The following is a 26,339-nucleotide window of genomic DNA, read 5'->3' as shown; positions in this document are numbered from 1 at the left end:
AATAAAAACAACTGTAAATGTTTTCAAACTTGGTCAAACAACTTTTAAACTAATATTTCCTCATACCATGAAAAAAATTTTTCATGCAGGTCAAACAAATTAAAACAATTATAAAAAGTTTAGATGTGAATGTGAAATAATTAGCAAGTAATAGCTAAATTAAGTCGATTTTGCTACGATTACAATAAAAGTTCATTCAGTAATTCGGTACTGATACAATTAATACGAACTGAGAAAACAAAATAAAAATCCTGAATATGTAGAATTAATAACAACATTTCTTGCATAGAAGTATGTGTGAGTGTGCGCGTGTGTGTGCGCGCATGTGTGCGTGTGTGCATGTGTGTGTGTGTGCATGCGTGTGCGTGCGTGTGCATGTGTGGGTGTACATACATACAAAAGCACTGTATATACACTGTAAAAGGTTACTGTTCCACCAGAAGCTATCCATCAAAACTTTGAATACAAAGACACTCCTACTTTACGGGGACTCTTCCCATGGAGACAATGTAATTGTCCGCATGGGAAGAGTTGGCCTTGACTGTAGATATAGTAATTGAACCTTACAAAAAATATTTCTCAAGAGGGGTGTTGTAATGCGTGGCTGCATCGGTAAAATAATCAGCGTGCGCTATAGCTATATCTATAGCAGGAATGCAGACATACGACATACATACTTTGAGAAATATATATATATACATGTATATATAGATTGGCAAGCGGTTGGAGTCTGGTATAAGGTGTAGTGGTTTTGTAGGAAAGTAAGAATGTGATGGATGGTCAGGCAGATTGGATTTGAGACAGCAAAAATCTAATATCACAATTAGCTTCTCAGCCTTAATGTTAAGGGGTATAGCTTTTTTGCTATTGGAACCTGTAGTTGCAAGTCTAGCTAGTGACATCAGCCTCTTCCCTCATACATCACCATAACTACTGAGGCGTGAACGATGATTAACCAATCAGGCTGGCAACTGAAGCTAGTCTAAGCGCTGATGCACACGTGATATGTATGTGTAAATATAGTGAGTAATAATCACGCTCGAAGCTTTCATTCCTAATCAGTTTTCAAGCTGAACACTGACAACAAGAAGCAGGTAGAGCGCCTACTAGTTTCAAATATGGAGTATCAGGCTTTTGAACAACTTACTGCCAAAGTGAAAAGTGTGAGAAATAATTGAAATATCTTGCCATATTCATATTTACAGATACTGTTTGATTATATAGTACTACTGTATTGTATTTGGTAATAATCTTGTTATATTTAGAGATATGAGTATATGGTACTACTGTATTGTATTTGGTAGTAACCTTGTTATATTTAGAGATATGAGTATATGGTACTACTGTATTGTATTTGGTAGTAATCTTGTCATATTTAGAGATATGTGTGCTATACCTGGGTTGTGAGTAACTGTATAGCAGAATGGAACAAGAGCGTCGGTCAAGGCACATCTTTCTCGGTCGCTAGCAGATCAGAGAGAGCGAACTGGAGCATCTTGACTTTCCGTGTTGTCCTGCTGCGTCACCCTTCCGGTACTACCACATCTCCCCCGTAAGCTCTCTTCCAGTCCAGTGTTAGCAAGGGTGCAACCACACCTAAAACAGACAATCCAAGCATGGGAGAAGTATCACGAGTCGAGTAGTGCATGGACTTACATTGTTAGTATTAATTTTTTTTATTATTTATTTATGACTTATGTTACTCTAAGGGATTTAAAAAACAAGGTCTCACCTGGTACACTTAACTAATTACGCTGTCCTATCAGCAATATAATTAAAGTTTAATGGAGATCACTCCATTTGGCATTATTCAGCATTACGACCTCCCTCACTTACTTCCTCACAATTTCTCGGTTTGGGTAAAGGCCATCTTTCAGAAACATAAGCCAAAAACAAAAATAGCCCCTATTTCTCTTAAAAACGGTACAGTGCTGGAATGGTGTGCACAATCCATTGGAATCATTAAATGCTGTGATACCTTTATTTTCCTCCACAACCATGCCCTTTATCAAGCGAGAATTTTCGACGTATCTAGCTGTTAAAATCTGACGACTGTGACCTCCAGGCACACTGGCAGCCAGATGATCATTGTACACCCTAAAGTCCATTAGGTGAATTGTACACACTATAGGGGAGATTTTAAGACTACCTAACCTATGATCCAATTTTTCAAAAATGCTCCACACAGTACCCAGATAGGTTGTCATAAGTTGAGTCTCGCTTATATTCTGAGTTCTATGAAACCTAAAGAATCGGACTGGTCCTACATGAATGTACATAAAAGACCTCTGGAAACGCTCCCTTCTATCAAGAACATAGTCAATTACTTTCTGCCAACCTACCCCTGGCAAGGAAATAGTCTCCCACTGTGAGCTGACAACATCCCTGACGATTGAGTTGCTGATTAGAAAATTTCTCATGGTAAAAAACAAACACAAAAGTTATATATTTAGTCTCTTAGGTGCCCTACTCACCTGGCCACTTCTGGTTGTCACCCTCCAGGTCACTGTTGGTGAAACATGACTGTCACAGGTTTGAACTTTAGATCTTCGTTGGCTCTCTTCTGACCACCTCTCTGTGGTACCCTTGTCATGGCTCGCCATTGGCTTCTGTTCAGCAATTGTCGGCACATGTCTGGGCTCAGGCACCGTTGGTACCTCTACACATGCATCCACCCCTGTGCTGAATTCAGCTTGAGCTGCCGGTGCAACCACACCTGACTCTAACTGTGGACTTGAGTTTTCGCCACGAGGTGCTACCACACCTGGAACTGATGCTTCTGAATCTCTACACGGTCTGGTTAAATGCCGATTTTGCCTCAACAGCCTTTGTGATTGTTCTATGGCTACAACCTCTCGCCCCTGTGCCACCACAACTCTTGCCCTTACTGGATCTTCACCTGGGTCTTGTATGGCTACCTCTTGTCCGATCGGGACTGATTCCTGTGCCTCAGTCCTATGCCTCAGTCCTGTACCTTCGATTACACTGGGACATTTGGTAGTTTTGTTGCAACTGCTCTGTCTCTTGTAGCCTCCTATAGTCGATCTTGCGGCCATTCAAAAATTCCATCGAATTTAGCCCTCTTTTGAACAACAGTTGTGCCTGGGAGTAACCATTAGCTAATGGTGTGTCTCGATATGAACAGAATACCGCATCAAAACTGACATTCTTGTTCATCAGACCTTTTACAGTTTGTACTGCCAGTTCAGCCTCACCGTTACTCTGAGGGTACCTCAGTAAACTTTGTGACATGCTGGATGTCTCACTTTCTTATGAACCTTTTGAAGCTTTTAGAGCTAGACTGTGGACCATTGTCACTCATAACAGAATTTGGTACTCCAATCAGACAGAACAACTTCTGGAGAACTTAAACCACTGCTTCTGACCGAGGTTGAGTCAACCAACTCATGCACTGTGATAAATCTGCTGAAGTAGTCTACTACCACCAAGTACGACCGGGACTCCTCCATTATGTTCACAGCCAACCTCCACCATTGTCTCTCAGGCAGTTCTGAGCACATCAGCGGTTCTCTGGACCATCTACAAAACTCAGTACATTCAGAACACGCCTAAGACCAGTTCCCCGATATCAGTAATCATTCCTGGCCACCAGACTAGTTCCACAGCTTGACGTATACACTTAATTTCCCCCTGATGGCCCTTGTGCACTGAGACCAGTACTGACTGTCTGTCCAGTTCCAGAATGAACACTCTGCTGTTGTAGAACACAACTCCTCCTACTTCTGAGAGGAAATCCTTGAAAGTTGCGCACAGCTGGGTCTACATCCTTATATTGTGGCCAACCTTCTGCAATGTATTTCAACAATCTCATTTCCGCAGCATCTTCCAGAAGAGATGCCTTGATCCTTTCAAGTCTGTTAGAAGATATAGCCAGATATAGCCAACCAACTCACACACAACAGGAGACTCAACCAACTCTCTGTTCCTCTCAACTCCAGCAACATCCAATGGAGACCTAGACAGTGCAACCGCTAAAACTAGCTTTGCCCCTGGTGTGTACGTAATTCTGTAGATGTAAGCCATCTTTTGGAGTCTAAACCTCTGAGCACGTGATGGCAGCTTAAATAGTTTCTTATTTCCGAGGATTGATATGAGAGGCTTGTGATCTGTTTCTACCTCAAACTCACGACCCGCCAAGTAGTAATGGAAATTCTCACGTCCCAACAAATTGCAAGTTCTTATTTCTCTATTTGAGCATATCTTTGCTCTGCTGCAGTAAGACTGCGGGACGCATATGCCACCGGTCGCCACTCCTCATTGACTAGCTGTAGAACAGCGGCTCCAAGCCCATATGAAGTAGCATTTGTACTCAGCCTTGTTGGTGCCTCCAAACAGAAGGGTGTTAACGTGGGTGCCTTGGAGATCATCTGTCTCAACTGATCAAACACATTGGCTTGAGCACTTCCCCAGACCCATTCCTTGTGTTTCTGTAGCAATTGCCATAGATTGTGCATTCCTCGAGCCAATGTAGGAAAGAATTTAATATAGTCACCTTGTCATATTTAGAGATATGAGTATATGGTACTACTGTATTGTATGTGGTAGTAACCTTGTCACATTTAGAGATATGAGTATATGGTACTACAGTATTGTATTTGGTAGTAACCTTGTCATATTTAGAAATATGAGTATATGGTACTACTGTATTGTATACGGTAATAACCTTGTAATATTTAGAGATATGAGTATATGGTACTACTGTATTGTATACGGTAATAACCTTGTAATATTTAGAGATATGAGTATATGGTACTACTGTATTGTATATTGTAGTAACCTTGTTATATTTAGAGATATGAGTATATGGTACTACAGTATTGTATTTGGTAGTAACCTTGTCATATTTAGAAATATGAGTATATGGTACTACTGTATTGTATATGGTAGTAACCTTGTTATATTTAGACTGCAACCTTGTCCTGCAACCTTGTGTCTGCAACCTTTTCTACTCAAAGAGCCATTTAGACCAATTTTCCGCAGGAAAGAACACAGTGGGAGCCACAAACCCCTTTTGATATTTTAAATTGAAAAAAATAAATAGTATATGTAACGTTGTTGTTTAGCTTTTAATACTTTTATACCATGTTTACACCATAAAACAAGTGTGGCATGTATAATGATTTAACTGCTGAGAAAACAAAATTACACTTTCGCGAAGAACAATAAAATAGCTAATAATAACTTGAACGTAACGTGAAAATGTTACGCTGTATTTAAAGTTACTTAAGAAAAAATTGTAACTTCATGTTTAATTCAGTCCTTCTTTTAACAAAACGTCAAACTTAAATTCTAACTGCAGCAAATGTGCTACATTTCTTGTGTATGCTGTCATTAGGCACGTACGGTGAGTAAGCTGTCAACCTGAATGATAAAAGGCAATTTATTCAAACAATGACAAAATATGCAAAATATATGCAAAATGAATATACTTAAAGTCTGTGAACAGATGCTCAGAAATCTTAACGAATGATTCTTTTATATATTCTCCGTCGGTCCGTCATTCTTTCCGTGCCTGACTATTTTTTGAGCGGCCACAAAACTAGCACATGTAGTTGAACTTGCGGAGTTCACCCTGTTCTTGAAATAATTTTTACTCAAATTAGCCTTACGCATCAGTTCCAAAATGGCCTTATTCTTTCGTCCCAGTCTGGATATTTTTATCAAAGGCTGAGTGTTTATTCTGAAAGTTTCTTGCGACATTTGACTTTTTGTTGTTTGCAAATTTCTCATTAGATATTAAGTAAACTGGTAAACCAGTCTCATCAGCAGTGAAAGCAAACGAATCAGCCCACGTAAGATTAAATCTTCTATTTTCTTCTGTCACGTTTCTTTTCTTAGTATCTGCCATAGCTTGCCTACCTGGGGTAAAAAACCAAGAAGTGTCCTGCCGGCTGGTGTAATTTTGGTGATTTTATTGGAGCATAAATAAAGACGCATAACAAGTGACAATGTTTGATTTATCACCATAATTAAAATTTTTAAGTTATATTACAAAATCTAGTAATAAAACTTCTATATTTTTATGAATTACTTGGTATATGGTGAAAAAAGGAAAAAGAAAAAAAAACCAAAGTCAGAGAGAGCCGCAGTGAGGGGATGAAAGAGCCGCATTCGGCTCCGGAGCAGCAGGTTGCTGACCCCTGCCTTTGACCATTGTTAGCCTCGCCCTTATTCTCCTTAGCCGCGCCTCTATTCTCCTCAGAACGCTTGTCAGTTTTCTTCTCAGAAAACTTATCTGCATCTTTTCTTCTAGTGCTACTTCGCTGGCTCCAAGCATGATGTCATCAACAAATCTACTGGCCCTTTCACAGCACAGCAGGTAACCTTTACATATAATCACTGAAGCGCCACAGTAAGCACTGCTTAAACTCCCTAGCATATATCTAGATGTCTATGGTTTTTGGAAGCAAACAAATGGTCATATTTAAGACTTCCTTTGTTAAGAAACTGCCTGTCAGTAAATCATAGTATCGCCTGCTTGTCAGGTTCTTATTCTCTGTTCAATTGAATCCCATGTACATGTATTCCAAACAGCTGCCTCAAGGATTTTGATGATACTACCACATTTTATTTCATATATCTATGATATATGTACATTTCCAACCTTGAAGAGTTCGATCCGTTTACATATGACTCGCGCAGGACTAACTACCTGGCATGAGGTTAAGAATGACTGTTTTAAACTCTTAGGCCAATGAATTACTGGTTTTCTATGACGTGGAGCTCTATAATTAAAACAACTATCCATATTTATTCTTTGGTTGACACACAGGAAAATCTGTACAAATGTGAAGAACTCATTATATAATTCAGGCTATTCAAATAAATCTATAACAATGATGAAAACCTTTTTGAATTGCACGAATGAGGGCAGCAGGAATGGAGTTTATTAGCATCTCCCTAGTGGCCCCACATATGCTATGCATGTCTTAGTTGAGATAAGTGAACTTGGTGCAGCTGACGAGTACAACTTGTGATGTGTGTTTATGTTGAAGATATCAGATCATTGAGAAGATAATAGACAGAAGTGCCTGTAACTAGTGCCATAACATTAGCTCAGCATAAGGTTTACATAAACATGGCTGAAGCATAACGTAAGCGTAACATAAGCGCAGCAAAAGCATACACCTATGCCATAAACATGGCATAAGCGCAGCATAAGCATACGCCTAACATAGACATGGCATAAGCGCAGCATAAGCATATGCCTAATACAAACATGGCATAATCACAGCATAAGCATACGCCTAACATAAACATGACATGAGCTCAGCATAAGCATAGGCCTAACATAAACATAGCATAATCGCAGCATACCGGTAAGCATAGACCTAACATAAGCATGGCATAATCGCAGCATAAGCATAGGCCTAACATAAGCATGGCATAAGGCAGCATAAGCATAGGCCTAACATAAACATTGCATAGGCATTGCAGGGACTAAAGTAATGCCTAAAGAAATGAAATCAAAGCGTACATATCTAGAAACATGTTTGCCAAACAAACCAAAACATTGTTCTATGCCAGAATCTCCTCATCAGAGATTAACTAGACTGCCTAGACAACTGAATGAGTTTGTGGGGCATGTGACCAAGCATTTTGTTAGCTGGCCATCTTTCTTATAATCAAAGAAATAGTAATCAATACACATGTAGATAAGGATAAGTACATGTAGATAAGGATATGTGTATATTTACAGCTCTATAGACTACAGGGGCAGTTCACAGGAGGAAGCGATAGGGTAAAAGTCATCTCTGAATTGAGCGCTGCCAGGGTGAGCATGTTCTATGGAATATAATATCTCAAGTTAAATGATAACTATTAACTGTTCCATATTGGGTCATCAACTACAGGCTTTGTTAAAAAAAATTGTTTGACCTACTTTTTTGCAAAATATTTAAATAAAATGCCCTAACCTTTCGCAGCTGAAATTACAGGCACCTATATTACAGGTGCCCGTGAAGCATTAAAACCTTGTGTCGAGGTCATCCTCTAAATATTAGACAGCATTAGATGTGAGATTATGTGCGCCGCATGTGAGATTACTTACGTTTATGGAGCTACAGAGATGATGTATTAGTCCTTCTAACTTTGTTGGCCTAGATGATAAGCTAAAAATTTTGTCATGAATTCCCATAAGTTGAAGTTTGTGCTGGAAACTAGCAAATCATCATACCGAGGTACATCAGTCTCGTTACAGTCAAACCTCGACGTTTGAAGTTACTCCATTCCGGTGTTTCCTTCCTATATCGAAATGTTTGCATGTTGGAGTAAATATTCTTATAAACGTATATTTTCTTTGGTTTCATTTGTTCCAGAGTTTAAAACCTATGATAAATACTTAAATAAGTTACATATGGTGTAAAAATAATGTATTATACAAAAATATGAAAAATCTAAATGTAAAAGTCTAAATTTCATGCAAAATCTAGAGTGTTAAGACAATGATGTTACCTTAGAGACCCCAGAACACGAGTGGAGGTTTGGCAATCTGTACATTTGGTGTTATACTGTACATGTACATGTACTCAGAGTAGAGGCTGTATATTTGGTGTTATACTGTACATGTACTCAGCATAACTATCTCTACTTTAAATTACAGTAGCTTAAATTAATTCCACTTCCATATTTTATTATTTTTGCATTTTATTATTAGTGCTGCTATCTTTTTGTTAGTTAATAAATATAGTGTTTTGAGAAATTTTGGATATCATATGTTAAAATTACTTTGTATATTACAAAAAAATTTCAAATTTCTGTATTTGTAAAGGTGATTATAAATGTTAATGGAGGTTTGACTCTACCAGTATTGCAGCTGATCTGATAGTGTCTCATTATAACAGTAGCAAATATGTCAGTTTTTGAGTAACTAGGCATTCCAGTGAAACTCTGAAGCAATAGCCACTATCACCTTATGACTAATACTACTAATAACTATTACTAACCAGTACCACCTTCTGACTAATAATAGTACTAGTTAATAGTAACTAACAACTGCGCTCACTATCTATCCAAGTTACGACCTAGATCGGTTATGACCAATCGGTCATCAGTCGACATGGTCGTAGCTCAGACCGTATCGGTTCGAGGTGTATAATAAGGACATACGATTGAAAGAGGTAATCCAATTCAAATGTTTTATTTGTGACCTCATTGTAAAACATTCCCAGTATAGAAAAAGTATCCACTATTCTTTGATTGTTATACTGAATAATAAATTAATGATAATAACTTTGATGGTATAGAAAAAAACTATATTACACAGGATTCTTATTAAACTCGAAAATAAAAATTACCACAAAGATACAGAATATTACAAAATAGAAAATATGTGTAAAAATTGAAATCCAAATTTTGGTTGCACATAACCTACACTTTCTTTTTTGTATGACCAAGAAAAAGATCAGGCAATAGGGCTGATGAAACATGTTTTATCATGTTAGGCTTTTTTTTCAGCGGCAGCATCTTTTTGCTCCAATTTAATTGCTGACTAAACTGTCTTTCTTCTCTGAGGCCATGATAAGGGCGTAGAATTAATAATAATATAAACAATACTGACCTTCCCGTGGTAATAACTTGGTGCTTAGCGAGTAACACTCTGAACCTGCTGAATGTAGGCATAAGTACGAGTGAATTTAGTCGTGCAACTTGTAACTTGGATATACTATAGTACTAGGTTGCAGTTATTAACAGCTGTCGTTAGTAATAGTCATACAGAGTAAGCCAATTCATACTCTCACTGACCCCGTAATTCTGTATTGCGCGTGTGTATTTGTTTTGCTAGAGAATTCTACCAATGATCGCAAAAGATGCTGAACCAATCATCAAAATGGGAATCTACGCAGGACAAAAGCAAGACTTGGTCAAACTGTTAGCTGTGTAAGTAGTAGTTTTCCCTTTGGGTACAAAATCGCTCAAAAATGAAGAATTATCTAGAACAAAAATCATTGACAAATATTTCCAAGGGTTGTACATGTAAACGATGTCTTCAGGTAATGATTTCAATTTGTTAAACCAGTTTTATTTTGCCAGTCAGCCTTGAAGGAAGTGCCATACAAAAGTACCCCATACCGTAAACAATAATGTGTTTACGGTATGGAGTGTATGGAGTGAATAACTTGGTGTTGATAACAACTCCAAGTTATTTCAACTGGAAAACGGTACATAACTCATTTAACCCTTTGAACCCTTGCCGTTTTTGTCAATGCGTGTCAGTAACTCTGGGCAACCTGTTCAACACTTCGAAGTTTTTGAACTTTCATTATAATGTATATATCTGAGCGTGTTCATAAAACAATGATATTTAGTGAAGCACTAGTAAAAAGGTCGGGCAACCCACAGCAAACGTTGTCAAACAGGAAAAAAACAGTACTTCACCATCATTCAGGCTAAAACTATAGAAGTTCGTACGATTTTAAAAAATTAGTTAAAACATTTACACTGGCATCACATCTATTGAGCACATATTCATCATCATTTAACGACTCAAAATATAGTGGAAAATTATAGTTCCTATCATAAATTTTTTATTTGCATCACAATCATTTATGACATACCAACAAACAAGTCATATCGATTTTTTCACGATATCATTCTAACTATGAAAACTATAAATTCACAAATTCTTGCTCGCTTGCCTATCGTTATTTCACTTCCTAAGCACTCCTCGCCTTAGTTGTGGTTGCTGTTTTAAAAAGTAACAATCCCGAATATGTCCAGAAAGTTCTCTGAATCAGTAAAGAAAATGTGTTCTGATTACACAACCACGGAGGAGAGTTACAAGCTTTTCAACCCATAAAACAGATTTATTCGAGAAACTCGGTCTAATATGAAAGATGTTTTATGAACGTTAAATCAATACAATAGTGACAACTTCATAAACTAAATATATTTTTAAAGACATGTTAGTATGGAGAACCATTGTATCTTGCTTAGATTAAAGGTTTTGCCTCAGATCTGTTAAAAATGCACGTATATCTTTATATCCAGACATATTGCCGATAGGCAAAATCCTCAGTCTCGACAGCTGCTAGTGAGATCATTTGGAGGAGCAGACCAGACTTGGGTATTTGGTATTCTAGACCAGGTACAGTTCTACTCTCTTATATGTACAATTTTACCTCAACATATGAGAAATTTGAGATACGAGGAAAATTTTGAGCAAATTGTTGTCTTGAAATGTGAAACAAATTTTACGAGTTGATGAGGCGGTTCTTGATGCGGCCGACCGTGCGAGCGACAATTTACGAGAACAGCATCACTCAGTCTTTCTTGCCGATCAGCTTGAAAAGGTTTTAAGTATGCCAGCTAAAAGTGAAGGTGAAAGCGAAGCAAGAAGAGCCAACCCGGCAGGAAAAAGAAAAAAGTTGAAATCGGAATTAAGTTTAGTGTAATGTAAGATTAAAACTTATTTTCAAGTCTGCGTATTGTACACACTTTTACTTTTATTAATAGTATGTCAAGTTTTTAGGTTAAATGTAAAGTTTATGTCATGTAGCACAAAACTCTAGCGTATCGAACGTGTTGCTGTCAAGTCTTTCTCACACCGCCGCTGGTGTCTGTCTTGAAGGTAACAACTTTATACAGTCCATGTTACATTTTATTGTAGATCATAACCACTAGATAAATACCGTAAAACCTCTATTTGAACCCCATGGCACGCCATTTTTCTGCTTTGCCCCTAAAGTGGCGGTCAAATAGGGTTGGCATTCAAATAGAGGCTAGCGTTGTATTTGTCAAAAAGCTCGTTAGAATTTTGAGGAGATAAATTTAAGCCCTTTACGCGTGAAGCGAATGTCGCCTATATTGTGCACTATCTTTCGAGCAGAGCGACATTAACCTTTTAGATGCAATAAATCTGCTAACTTACCTCCAACTTGTCGTAGATCTCTAAATAAAAATGCGCTGGGAAGCCGAGTTATATCTCTACCAGCTGATATCTATTGCTTGCAATTAACCTACAATGACATTGTAGCCTGTGCCCTGCTTTGCAATTTGTTGGTGCTTTCAATTATTTTTTTTTCATTCTAAATTTGAAGGCATTTTTATTTTATATCAATATTTAACAAAAAGGCACTCATTGATATGTTTGCTACAGTTTGCAGCCAAAACTGGCTTTTTATATGCGATAGAAGAGGAGTTATGAGCGTCGATCCATTGTGAGCCGTATTAAGATAATCGCAAGGATGCTCTCAAATAATATGCTATAAATCTGCAAACTTATAAGTTATACAATGATAATCTATCAAATGCTACAAATATATATAATTAAGAACTAGTGACATAAGCGAACCATACTTATAATACATGCAGAAACAAAAATGAACATGTTTGAAACAAAAATGTTTGCATATTTTGCTCAGCCGGTTGCATTCTGATTGTTGCTTTCGATGGAACGAACATCTTTTGGCTGTTTATTACCTTCCACAATATTTTTTGACCTCAACTCTTTTTCTGCATTGTTGAACTAGTCAATATTAGCGTGCATACAATTTTTTGAGCAGAGCAAAACTTTTACGCGGTCCATTTCATAAAGCTCATTAGAAATTTGGGTTGCATTTCGTGCAAATGCTAAATTTTTAGCCACATCGCTAAGCATAACTTTTAGTCTAAAACCAGTCGTTCATATACCATCGTTTATGTAAACCATTTTTCACATACGTCGAAGTATGAAGACCGCATGTAAACAAGGAACTACTATTAGCCTGATACAGTTATTAATTATTTCTATGGTGTTGCTTTCAAAGTTATAACAAGAAAAAACGAAAACCTTTAGAGTGGAATGCGGACTTCGATATGAACAGAAACAACGAAATAATTCATTGTTATTGATACCACCGAGTCATCATTAGCATGACTTTCTGTACACCTTTCTACTGATCACTTATTATCATGGGTTTGTAAAGATCAAAACATGTCAAAGTGGTGGTCAAATGGAGGTGGTGTTCAATTAAAGGGTGGCGCTTTATTTTTCAACCCTTTACATATAGGGGTGGCCAAATGGAGATGGCGTTCAAATAAAGGTGGTGTTCAATTAGAGGTTCTGCGGTGTTTGTTACTTAGTAAGCGTAGGTAGTGAATAACAACAAGTAAAAGCTCATTTTGCATTGTAATATCCTGTTTTAGATAGTTTTTCAGAATATGGGAACGGATTAATTTATATTTAGGTATTTTATATAAAAAAAAACTGAATTGGGATGAAAGAATTGACACAGTAGGTCCCGGAACGAATTAGCTCGTATGTCGAGGTATGACTGTACTCTTGCATTCTCTTAAATCTATTAACTTGTCATCTTTATGCTACTCGTACCCCTATGCAATATACCTCTATGGGAGCATGTTCATCTGCACTGTGAAGTATTTTGATTCTTTTCTAAGAACAGTATGATGGATTCTGATCATGAATACCTGGTGATTCATTACAACACTCTTGAAATCTAGTTTTACAGTTTGGGTGGCTTGTTAGAACTTAAGTCCAGACACTCATATCGTTCAATGAGTGTTTCCTTGATATCATACCTATGCATTCTGTATGACTTTTCTTTTGTGGTAAAACACCACGGGCATTTGCTCCAGCGACCATAGCCATATTTGTTTATGACAAGCTAAGACAAGTTAGGGTGCTTGAGAGTGAATCCATTAATGCTCATATATACTGACCTTTGTCTTATTTACTAGTTGGCATCTTTCAACTCGTAACTTCTTACTAGGCATTAATTCATTTGAATCACTCTCTGATAACTACTCTTATTATTGTATTCCAGTCTCGCTGGTGCAACAGGTCTGTCTTTATCACCCTAATGCTTTTATCGTTTTGTAATCACTCTATTGAGGTCACGCTTTTACAATCACTAACTCAATTGCAATCTCTTGGTTTGGTTTTATCTAGTTGAGGAAAAACAACTCCAAACAAAATCTTAATTTTTAAATACATGTGCGGTAACATGTTAAGCTGAATATAGACCATATTTCGCCTGTTCAGTAGAAGAAGTACATATACAATTAACTAAATCCAGAACTAGTAATTGGTGAAGCCTGCGGTCCCAAATCAGCTAGCCTCGGAGGAGCAACCAAGAAAATGGTCAAGCTTTTGATCTGCTGTCATTACATAACCTTTGTAGTTACCCTATGTACACATTTGTAAAGTATTATGCCCAGCTTGAATATATACAAGTTTGTTGTCATCCACATTTTTAGGCGGGGCCATACCAAGGGCCTCCTCCTTTTGCTACTGCCATGGGACCTGGAGCCACCGTAGTAACGTCAAATGTCATATTCACACACCCAGCAGGAAGCCATTACCATCAGGATCCCATCTCATATGTTGCCCAGAATGCTGGCACAGCTCTATTTGGAGGCATACTTACTGCAGTAAGATGGTTTTACGCATAAACCTTTTACGTATATCGCTTTGTATGGTTCCAGTGGTCTATTGAACATCTATAAAGTGATCGCTATAAACCAGTATTTGTGAAGCAAAAGATGAACTAGTAGACTCCTCTAACAGTAAATATAATAGTCACAGTAAAACGACTACAAATAGAAAGTTATATCTAAGCTACATGTACACTGTCAGCTATGCAGACAGATTATGTTCTAATCTTGACTATAATAAGGGCGGTGTCCGTCCCTCGAAGCTACCCTCAGAGGTTAACAAATGCAATGCACAGGAACTTAACTTGGATGTCTGGCTTTGCAGCTAGGTTCACTACCAACTGCACCACTAGACCACCTTGAAGCATTGCGGAATAATTGTGTGCATAGTTATTACAGATGACATTCTCTCACAGCACATGAGGCTGCCAGTGTACTAGTTACTATAATGTTTACTATAATAAGAGCCGTGTCGTCCAAGTCTCCGAAGCCACAGTAAAAGCATCTGGAAAAAATATTCCCCGTACAAGAACGAAACCCAGATATTCAGCTTCCTAGTCAAGCACGCTACCATCTGCCTTAATCGACCATCTTGCTGCAACACAAATTAATTGTGCGCATGGTATGCATGATGATCTCTCACGACGAACGTTACTGCTAGAGTAATAATACTTTATAATAGTTCAATTAAATCTCTTTCTGTCAAAAGTTATTAGAAATGTAACTCCTTATGGCAGATCTCTATTCACAACCACACAATGTTTACAACCTCTCTTATAGAATACAATGTTTTTCATTATCTATGACTGCTTTTTAAATCGAATGAGTGTTAGAACTTGCTGAGATTGGATATTTTAGGAAAAAACTGATATTTCAAAGTTTTTTTGTAAATTTACTTAATCAAGTTAGTTTAATTTAAAACTTAGAACCTTAAAATAAAGAAACCTTAAAGGTTGACTTGCAACAAAATTCACATTACAGTTATTTGATATGAAAAGATTCACCATGTCTTACTCTGTTCTGCTGTAGGTGCAAAATATGTGGAAAAGTGATTACACGCTCATAAAAGCTCAAAAACGAACAGAAAATCACAGCCACACGAAACCGCCGTAGTTTGGATTCTCTTTCCAAGACGGCTCAAATGTGATGTAGTTGTGAAAGATGGTTTCTGTTTACACTTTCAAGCAACCTTATTCGTCGAAATATTTTCACAAATATACTTCACGCATTCAATAAAACTATGTCTATTGTTCTTACGCGTCTATGTTATCGTCATTGTAATGCTGTCACTTTTAGCAGTGATATCTTATAACACCATAAAAATTCGTTTAATTTTTTAGCCTTAGCTTGAAGGAGTACATATCATTATCTGATAATCATGACGAGCCTGTTGGTCACTTGTGATAATCGAAAAGTGCTGCAGAAATTATTTGCGAAGTATTGGGTCACATGATCAGATTATGAATTGACGATTAGTTCAAACCGAAAGAAAACTGTAAAGTAGCGAGCATCTATATTTAATACGGGGTTTTCGGTAAAACCCGAAGTGTTTGTCATAAACTAATGCTACGATAAATTTTATATTGAGCTTTTTATTGGCGTTTCAATTCACGTGAGAACATCACATGACAAGACGATAACCAAATTTCATGGCTACGTCATCGAAATAAAGAGATTCCAATCTACAGCGGCTTTTCGTTTTTGAAGTTTTAAGAGCTTGTAATCACATTATCACATATTTGGCACCTACAACACAACAGAGTAAGACATGGGGAATCTTTTGATACTAAATAACAGTAATGTGAATTTTGTTGCAAGTCAACGTTTAAGATACAGTACATTAAGTGTTATTGGAGCACTTTTTTAAATCATTGCATTTATTTATCATACAACTATATTCTATATCAAGTTATCTATAAAGGGTACTATAATTTACAATAACATAGCTTTTAAAATGGGTTTCGGCTGTTACGGTTTCTCAACTTTTAATGCAGAATGTTCCGGAAGTAAGGCCAGGAGTTCAGACAACAGTCGCGTACCAAGCTGGTCCTCCGCAGCCACAATTTGGTTATCCTCAAAGCAACCAGCCTTCCCAAATGCCACAGCCACCAGCAACATTTGGTCAGCCAGGGATACAGGGTCCACCTGTGACATCTGCTCAGCCTCCTCTTTATCCTGCTGTTCCATTTGATGGTCAGTACTTCCTACCTGTCATCGCTGCTCCATTTGATGATCAGTACTTTCTCCCTGTCATCGCTGTTCCAGTTAATAATCAGTACTCCCTCTTTGTCAATGCTGTTCTATTTGATGATCAGTACTTCCTCCTTTTCATTGCTGTTTTAGTTGATAGTCACTACAGTAATACTTCAACTTACGAGTGCTCCAACGTACGAGAAACTTGAGATACGAGCCAGCTTTCAAGCAAGTTTTAGCACTAACATACGAGCCACGTTTGAGATACGAGCACTTGAGTCAGTTGCCAAGTATGCCAGAGGTGTTTTATGAGAACAGCATCACTCTGTATTTTTCAACTGCTCAGGTTATACTTTTCTACCGTGTCTTTTGTGCGCGATTTTCAGAGCAGAATTATGTGAATTAAACGTACTGTGCGTAGACCGAAAGTTGGCTAGTAAAATGAATGATAATACAAAGAAAAAGCAAATGATAATAATTGATATTAAACAGAAAATTATTAAAAAATATGCCAAATGTGTATGGTGATTGAGCTAGCTCAGCAATATGACAGAAATACATCCACAATTATCAAACAGAAGGATTATATTCAGGGCATTTAGTTCGCAAAAGGTCTAACCATAGTTTCTAAACGGTGCAGCGATCTGCACGACCGCTGATGGCATTGGATAAACAATTGGTTGGTGACAGCGCAACTGAAACAATGCTGTGTGAAAAGGCCGTTGCTATCTATCAAAACTATGAAATAGACATTCGGACAAGTTGGCTAGTGGTCGTGCATGAACCCTTTGTGACGACACATGTGTTCGTCCTAATCACAACATGTTGAAAAGGCAACAAAGGCAAACGTCCTTAGATAGGTTTATCTTACAACGGTCGGCTATTTGTGAAAGCGAAACAGAGGAAAAATTAGCTAACCAGCGAGAAACTTCAAACTATGAACGCCGAAGAAATTTTAATTACGTTAAGTTAAAAATGAAAGTTTGCTTTTAGGTTTGCTTCTAAGTTTGTCTTTTAACACTTTGATAAAATCAAAGTCAACTGTTGTAATGAAGGATAACTTATATCTCCCTTCTTGGCAAATGCTAGCGTTAACTGCTATTGTACGTATTTAATTTTACATTTTAATTAATCACATTTCCTTGCATTACTTTTTATTTGTTGCTTTTTGAAAGCATGTGGTACGTTAGGACAATAACCAACATGTTCTTTCTGTTACAATATCTTGTTTTGAGTGTTTTATTTGCATTTTTTTAGAGTATGGAAACCAATCAATATATATTTAATTGTTTTATATATAAATAAATTGCACCAACATGCGAGTAAGTTGACATACAAGCTCAGTCTTGGAACGCATTAAGCTTGTAAGTCAAAGTATGATTGTACTCCTTCCCTGTCATTGCTGTTCCAGTTGATGGATAGCATTCTGAAAACTTTTGCTGTTGTTTATTGATATAGATGTGTAGATCTGTGATGAGACTGCAACCAAAATTGGTTTTTAAAAGCAGAAGTTTATTATCCTTATATTAGTCTAGAGTTTCATGGCTATGAGTTATCAAATTTGTATGTAGGAAACCATGCTAGCGCTCCACCACCCGCCTATTCGCCTGTTGACCCACAAAGCTATCCACCTGCAGGTGTCAACCAATACCCTCCTCAGAACAATATCGTGTGAGTATGTGTTTCAAAGTTAAGCAGAGTACTAATTGTGGAAACCGTTAATAGGCCTTCAAGAGAAAACATTAGTTGTAACTGTATTGATGCCTTCCTGTATTTGCTGTAGCTGCACGGCATGACTGTTCTGTAGCTTCATGGTGTGTGTGTGTTCTGTAGCTCCACAGTGTGTGTTCTGTAGCTGTACATTGTATGTACTGTAACATTACAGCATTTGCTCTGCAGCTGTACAGTGCATGTACTGTAACTTGTGTGTGCGTGTGTGCGTGCACGCGTGTGTATGGTCTGTAGCTATACAGTGTACATTTTGGAACATTGCAGAATGTGCTTCATAGCTGTCCAGTGTTGTACTAAGTCAAATTCTGAGTGATCAATAATCACAGTAAAGACATGATGCAGCAAGCTGATGATTAGATGTGTGCTAACTTTAATTATGGTTAGTGTAACAAATGAGTTGTCTGCTCTTAACCAAGGCTTCAAGTACAGCTTTTGAAATTTTTGCTTTGAAAAACCAGCGCTGCAATACTTTTTAATATATGTTATGTAAAACGAATTCCCCTATATTGTTTGTGCATTGAAGCTCGATGTCTCCATCAGAATACAAATAGGGGCGTTTGAACTCATAAGATGTTTACTAAAAACTGTGATTAACTCCTGTTGTTAGATTTATTTTGATTGAGAAGACAACCTTCCATATTTGAAAATATATTTTCAGATTTTAAGGTCTATATGATCTGCCTTTGATTTGCTTTATTTTATGACACTGTGAATGTAGATATAATCTACATCTAGATTTATTTTTCTATTTGTATTGTGTTAGCATAAACTAAAAAATAAAACCCTCATTTGTTATGATACAGGTACCCTCCAGCTGGTGCTCCACAAAATCAAGAGTTGCCTGCAAAGATGCCTCTAGCTTGACAAGTTGGCAACAGCAATTATCAACAAATTGCCATAGCTGACAAGTATTGCTAGTGCCACTATAACAAACATGATGATTCGTCATACAAGCAACAATCATTTCAAGTACCAATTTTCTGTTGTCATCCAAATCTTCACTATTGTGGTTTATATACCCGACATTGGTTCCAGAGTTTTTATGAATACTGTAACAGCTTTATCTTTTATAATATAATTATTTTATATAGGTTCTTTATATTTTTGATGACTATTATACAAATTGATATTATTACCTTGAGTCCAGATTACCAACTTACATTTTCAAGAATGAATAAGATGCAATTCATACATCGCTAAAAAGCTTTAATTAAAATAATGGAATTGCTTGCTCATGTAACATGGCAACACAACTCTTAAGAAGAAAGCTGGCCTCTATTCATCATATGTATTTTTAGTTGGTAAAATATATACAAAACTATCAAGAAAGCAACTGCTTACAGTATGAATTCACAGTAAAACTCAGTTTTTTATGAGTCTCGCTACAAGAGTTTCTATAAATATATGTCAGCATCTCTTCCATCTACAGACCAGCCATGACACAACCGGTCTTAATCCAGTTCTGAATATTTTTCCAATTTTGTTTGTAGGTCCTTCACATCTGGCTCTAAGGATTCTTATTTAAAGTTGAATTTGTGTATTTAACCTCTTTCGTAGTATCATAACTTGCATTATAAATAAGTTTGGAATGTTCAACCTGCTTTCTTTAAAGGTTGACTTGCAACAAAATTCACATTACAGTTATTTGGTATCAAAAGATTCACCATGTCTTACCCCGTATGGGTGGTAAATTCTGCTCTAACTCGGGTCTCCTACCAGAGACCTGGGAGTTTGAGCACTCGCCTCAAGATCTTAGCTGTTCCCAATAGCGCACTTTTCTGCAACTCACCTGAGTTGATTGCTGTTGGTATTTGGGCAAGCCACATTTTATGCGCCGGTGTTATTGCGCCCAGTGCCCCAATGACTACTGGGATTACAGTTGTTCTTACATTCCAGCATTTTTCAATTTCTTCTCCAAGAGGGAGATATTTCTCTACTTTTCTTTCTCTTTGCTGGCTATATTGTAGTCATTGGGTACTGCTATATCTATTATAGTAGCCCTCTTGTTCTCCTTGTCTACCACCACTATATCTGGTTGGTTTGCTAGGACATGCTTGTCAGTTTGGATGTAGAAGTCCCTGAGGATCTTAGCGCGGTCATTTTCATTGACCTTACCAGGAGCTTCCCACCGGTGTTGTGGTTTATTAAGGCCATACTCATACTCATATATATATATATATTCAAATGTATCCTACTTGAAACTAAAATCAGAGTGCTCAACATAGGATGGAGCAGTATAAATTGGAAAGTCAAATAGTTTACTTATCTTTCAGCTACTGACAGTTTCCTGCTGGCGCATTCTTCAGGCTGTAAGCTTACAGCCTGAAGAATGCGCCAGCAGGAAACTGACAGTAGCTGAAAGATAAGTAAACTATTTGACTTTCCAATTTATATATATATATATATATATATATATATATATATATATATATATATATATATATAAAACAAAAACAGAAGTAGTAAAGCACATGTAAATTACGTGAATTGAAAGAAAAAGCTCTTTTTGCATAACTAGTATATAACGTAAATTGGCAATGTGTTGGAGTCTGGTATAAGTTGTTGTGGTTTTGTAGGAAAGTAGGAATATAATAGATAATATAATAGGCAAGTTGGAGATACGATTTGAGTATATTTCAAATAGCAAATATCTAAAACCTCATTTAGCTTCTCAGCCTTAGGGGCGTATAGCTTTAGTTTTTTATGGGAACCTGTAGTGGCAAGTCTAGCTAGTGACATCAGCTTCTTCCCTTTTACATCACCGTAACTACTGAGGCGTGAACGATGATTAACCAATCAGGCTGGCAACTGAAGCTAGTCTAAGCGCTGATGCACACGTGATATGCATGTGTAAATATAGTGAGTAATAATCACGCTCGAAGCTCTCATTCCTAATCAGTTCACAAGCGGAACAATGGCAACAAGAAGCAGGTAGAGCGCCTACTAGTTTCAGATATGGAGTATCAGGCTTTTGAACAACTTACTGCCTTAATGAAAAGTGTGAGAAATAATTAAAACAACTTGCCATATTCATATTTACAGATATGAGGATATTGTACTACTACATGTAGATTGTATATGGTGGTAGCCTTGTTATATTTAGAGATATGAGTATATTGTACTACTACATGTAGATTGTATATGGTGGTAGCCTTGTTATATTTAGAGATATGAGGATATTGTACTACTACATGTAGATTGTATATGGTGGTAGCCTTGTTATATTTAGAGATATGAGGATATTGTACTACTACATGTAGATTGTATATGGTGGTAGCCTTGTTATATTTAGAGATATGAGGATATTGTACTACTACATGTAGATTGTATATGGTGGTAGCCTTGTTATATTTAGAGATATGAGGATATTGTACTACTACATGTAGATTGTATATGGTGGTAGCCTTGTTATATTTAGAGATATGAGGATATTGTACTACTACATGTAGATTGTATATGGTGGTAGCCTTGTTATATTTAGAGATATGAGGATATTGTACTACTACATGTAGATTGTATATGGTGGTAGCCTTGTTATATTTAGAGATATGAGGATATTGTACTACTACATGTAGATTGTATATGGTGGTAGCCTTGTTATATTTAGAGATATGAGGATATTGTACTACTACATGTAGATTGTATATGGTGGTAGCCTTGTTATATTTAGAGATATGAGTATATTGTACTACTGTACTGTATATGGTAGTAACCTTGTTATATTTAGAGATGTGAGTATATGATACTACTGTATTGTATATTGTAGTAACTTTGTTATATTTAGAGATATGAGTATATGGTACTACTGTATTGTATATTGTAGTAACCTTGTTATACGTATGTAGAGATATGAGTATATGGTACTACTGTACTGTATATGGTAGTAACCTTGTCATATTTAGAGATATGAGTATATGGTACTACAGTATTGTATATGGTAGTATTGGTGTCTCTCTTTTGTTGGGTTTGTTAGCCCACGCCACTATTCTCCTTACCCCTACTCTATTCTCCTTAGAATATGTCTCAGAAAACTTATCTGCATCTTTTCTTTTAGAAAGTCATGACTGTCTCCAAGCATGATGTCATCAATAAATCTACTGGTCCTTTTACAGCACAGCAGGTAGCCTTTACATTTATACACTGAAAGACCACAGCAAGCCCTACCTAAACTCCCTAGCATATATGTAGATGTCTATGGTTTTTGGAAGCAAACAAATGGTCATATTTAAGACTTTCTTTGTTAAGAAGCTGCCTGTCAGTAAATCGTAGTATCACCTGCTTGTCAGGTTCTTGCTCTCTGTTCAATTGCATTCCATAGATTTCAAAGGGCTGCTTCAAGGATTTTGATAAAAATACGACATTTTATTTCCTTTATCTACGACTAGGCATACCTTGTGAGAGAAAAAATTTGCTGGCTTGCTATTGACTCATTTGGCCATTAGACCAATTGAACTGCTAAAAGCTTATCACGTGTGAAGAAAACTGAGGTATGTCTATACTCTTTAGCTTAAATGGCAGTTTTACTGATGTCCATTTACCATTAAAACATGGTTCTCATTTAAGCCGCAAGCACCGGCGACAACACCGCAGGGCGGTGTTGTCAGCAGTAAAATGTGAACCTACGCGCCGAGTAGGTACCGCCGGTAGTTGCCGACGGTCGACGCAAGAGTTCAGCAGGGCTGTTAAACTTTTGCGAAGAGCTGCAGGCAAAACCTCCCCAAAATGCACTTTACAGGTGAAGGTCAGCACTTTCGAGACGGCATGACTAGCAGCCATTTTTATGGCGATCATCAGGGACGCAGCTTTATGTGAACATTAGCTGCCAAGCCTAGTGCCGCAAGTGTTTTACTACGCGAGATTGCCGCCGGGTCTTGCATTCCATACGGGAACCAGGTTCAACCATGATAGAAAGAGTGGAAATTTATCTTTAGAAAGAAATTGCAAAACAGAAAATGTTTCTCAACCCAAGCTAAAATGTATCAACCTGTTATAGCACTATTCTATAAAAATAGCTCTACGTCATTTTTGGGGCTCATTTAAATGTCATAATGGTTAGCTCTATGTACAGGCTTCCACAGATCTACTAGTTATCATACTCTAGAAAGTTCAATGTAACAACAATAATAGATGCATAATTTCTATGAAAACGATTGCACTTTTGCATTTTCTATTGAAAAGTTGTAAAAGCTATTAGTAATGTGTTGAAATCAGTGACCTATGGTTGATTATGACAAACAAGTTGTCAGATTTTAGATTCATTGAAACATTTGATGTAATACAGAACTTTGCGTATGTCACCCTCAAACAGATATGCATATATTTAGGTCACGAGGAAGTAAGGCTTTGTCTCCCCGCATTATCAAATGTCTCACTAGATAGTTATGTAAAGCCTGGTTCCCATATACGCCGCAAAGCACCGGCGACAGCACCGCAGGCTATCAGCGGTGAAATATGAACCTACGCGCCGGATACTGCCGAGTACTGCCGGTAGTTGCCGGCGGCAACTCAAAAGTTTAGTGCTGTTCAAATTTCGCGAAAAGCCGCATGCAAATCCTTCCCGAAATGCACTGTACAGGTGAAGGTCAGCATTATCGAAATGGCATGGCGAGCGAAAACTTGTTATGCGGTTATTAGCGGTGCAGCTTTATGTGAACATAAGTCGCCGAGCCTAGCCTCGCAAGCGTTTTGCTGCGCAAAATTACCAGCGGGGTCTCGCAATCGATATGGGAACCAGTCTTAAGAGATGGAATGCATCACAATGGTATTAGGGTTGCAACCATGACGAAAAAATCATAACTGCGCATTGATAATTACTCACTGCCCAGATGTAAAATGCGTTGCAATGGCAGCAAATTTTAGCCTGGATATCAGTGTAGTTGCATTAGCAGTGCAATAACGTTAGTAAGCATTTTACAGCCATGTAGTATAATCGCATTGTGTTCTTTTATACAAATATATACATTTGCATTTATATACTTATACTAGCTGTACTACCCGGCGTTGCCTGGGTAATAAAAAGGTCTTTGCACAGAAAATTTATTTGTATTTAACATATAACAACATTTGCCATTCTAATTTTCAAACTGCATATCCCGAGAAAAATGTTTGCGTAATTGAAATAAATTAAGAGAGAAAATAAAAACAACTGTGAAGGTTTTTAAACATGGTCAAACAACTCTACCTTTCAAACTTCATATCATGAAAAAAATGTTTTGTGCAGGTTAAATAAATTTTTAAAAAATAAAACAGCTATGAAAGTGTTTAAATATAAATTTGAAATAATTGGCAAGTAATTGCTAAATTAAGTCTGTTTTGCAATGATTACACTAAAAGATGATTTGGTAATGATACAGTTAATATGAACTGAGAAAACAAAATAAAAATTCTGAATATATGTTGAATTAATAATAACAATTCGTGCATAGAAGTGTGTGTGTATAAAAAAGATTACTGTTACAGCATATAAGCTATCCATCAAAACTTTGAATACAACTATACTGGTACCTCTGGACGCTAGCACAAATGAAAAAATGGGGTATCAGACTGTCTTTGTCTGACCAAACAATGAGAGAATATAGAAGCCATTCCTACTCAAGATAATACAGTTGTCTGCGTGAAAAGTATTGACCTTCACCGCAATTTAGCAATTGAACCTTACGAAAAACCAGAAATAAAAGTTCACGAAAACGCGAAAAAGCATCGCGTTACATAGAGTTTGAAATAATACGTCATTTGGGTGTAAAAACGATAAAGGATGTAAACGTTATGTAGTAAAAGAGAAGAATTGCAAAAACTTACGTGGGCTCGTGGTTAAAGATCTGGATTGTAATACTGCAGTTGTTACAAATTGGTTGTCAAATATCATTGTGAGTTTAAGTCCAGTAGAATGTGAAATTTTAATTCCAAGATTTGAATAGCTATAGGTGGACATACCGAAGAGCTACAGAAAGCAGACGACAAACTTTGAAAAATATATATATATATAGATATATGTACATTTCCAACCTTGAAGAGTTCGATCCGTGTACATATGACTCGCACAGGGCTCACTACCTGCCATGAGGTTAAAAATGACTGTTTTAAACTTTTAGGCCATGGAACTTGGCGCGGCTGACGAGTACACTTGTGATGTGTGTTTATTTTGATGATATCATATCATTGAGAAGATAATAGACCGAAGTGTCTGTGACTAGTGTCATATTAGCTCAGCATAAGGTTTGCATAAACATTACTGAAGCATGGCATAAGCGTAATAAGCGCGGCAAAAGCATAGCATACGCCTAACATAAACATGGCATAAGCAGAGCATAAGCATACGCCTAACATAAACATGGCATAGGCGTTGCAGGGACTAAAGTAGCGCCTAAAGAAATGGAATTAAAGCATACATATCTAGAAACATGTTTGCCAAACAAACCAAAATATTGTTCTGTGCCAGAATTTCCTCATCAGATATTAGCTAGACAACTGAATGAGTTTGTGGGGCATGTGACCAAGCATTTTGTTAGCTGGCCATGTTTCTTATAATCAAAGAAATAGTAATCAATACACATGTAGCTAAGGATAAGTACGTGTAGATGAGGATATGTGTATATTTACAGCTCTATAGACTACAAGGGCAGTTCACAGGAGGAAGTGATAGGGTGAAAGTCATCTCTGACTTGAGCGCTGCCAGGGTGAGCATGTTCTATGGAATATCATAAGTCAGGTTAACTGATAACTGCCAACTGTTCCATGTTAGGTCATCAACTACCGGCTTTGTTAAAAATTTGTTTGACCTACTTTTTTTGCAAAACAACTAAATAAAATGCCTCAACTTTTTGCTGCTGTAATTAAAGATGCATGCGAAGCTTTAAAATCTTGTGTCAAGGTCATCCTTTGAATAATAGACAGCATTAGATGTGAGATTACGAGGAGCTACAGAGTTAATGTATTAGTCCTTCTAACTTTGCTGGCCTAGAGAATAAACTAAAAACTTTGTCATGATTTCTCGTAAGTTGAAGTTTGCTGGAAACTAGCAA

At 37.1% G+C, this 26,339-nt stretch overlaps 2 protein-coding genes across 2 annotated transcripts in view; both read left to right on the top strand.

The window, feature by feature from the left end:
* Positions 1–1,030: 1,030 nt before the first annotated feature.
* Positions 1,031–19,589, top strand: LOC137390145 (protein tfg-1-like). Its single transcript, XM_068076416.1, has 9 exons — positions 1,031–1,163; positions 6,275–6,340; positions 7,721–7,795; positions 9,806–9,900; positions 11,011–11,107; positions 14,218–14,391; positions 16,389–16,587; positions 18,159–18,258; positions 19,122–19,589. The coding sequence occupies exons 1-9, from the start codon at positions 1,119–1,121 to the stop codon at positions 19,180–19,182; spliced, it is 912 nt and encodes a 303-aa protein (XP_067932517.1). The 5' UTR covers positions 1,031–1,118; the 3' UTR covers positions 19,183–19,589.
* Positions 19,590–21,241: 1,652 nt separating this feature from the next.
* Positions 21,242–26,339, top strand: part of LOC137390142 (uncharacterized) — a 28,780-nt gene continuing 23,682 nt past the window's right edge. Inside the window, exons 1-3 of the mRNA XM_068076414.1 lie at positions 21,242–21,318; positions 22,373–22,438; positions 25,920–25,994. Of these exons, the coding sequence (XP_067932515.1) occupies positions 21,274–21,318; positions 22,373–22,438; positions 25,920–25,994 (186 nt within the window). The 5' untranslated portion in view covers positions 21,242–21,273. The remainder of the gene's footprint in view (positions 21,319–22,372; positions 22,439–25,919; positions 25,995–26,339) is intronic.

Source organism: Watersipora subatra, chromosome 3 (assembly GCF_963576615.1).
Source record: "Watersipora subatra chromosome 3, tzWatSuba1.1, whole genome shotgun sequence".
Lineage (NCBI taxonomy): Eukaryota > Metazoa > Bryozoa > Gymnolaemata > Cheilostomatida > Watersiporidae > Watersipora > Watersipora subatra.
The sequence above is the reverse complement of the archived record's forward strand: the minus strand, read 5'-3'. Positions and strand labels throughout refer to the sequence as shown.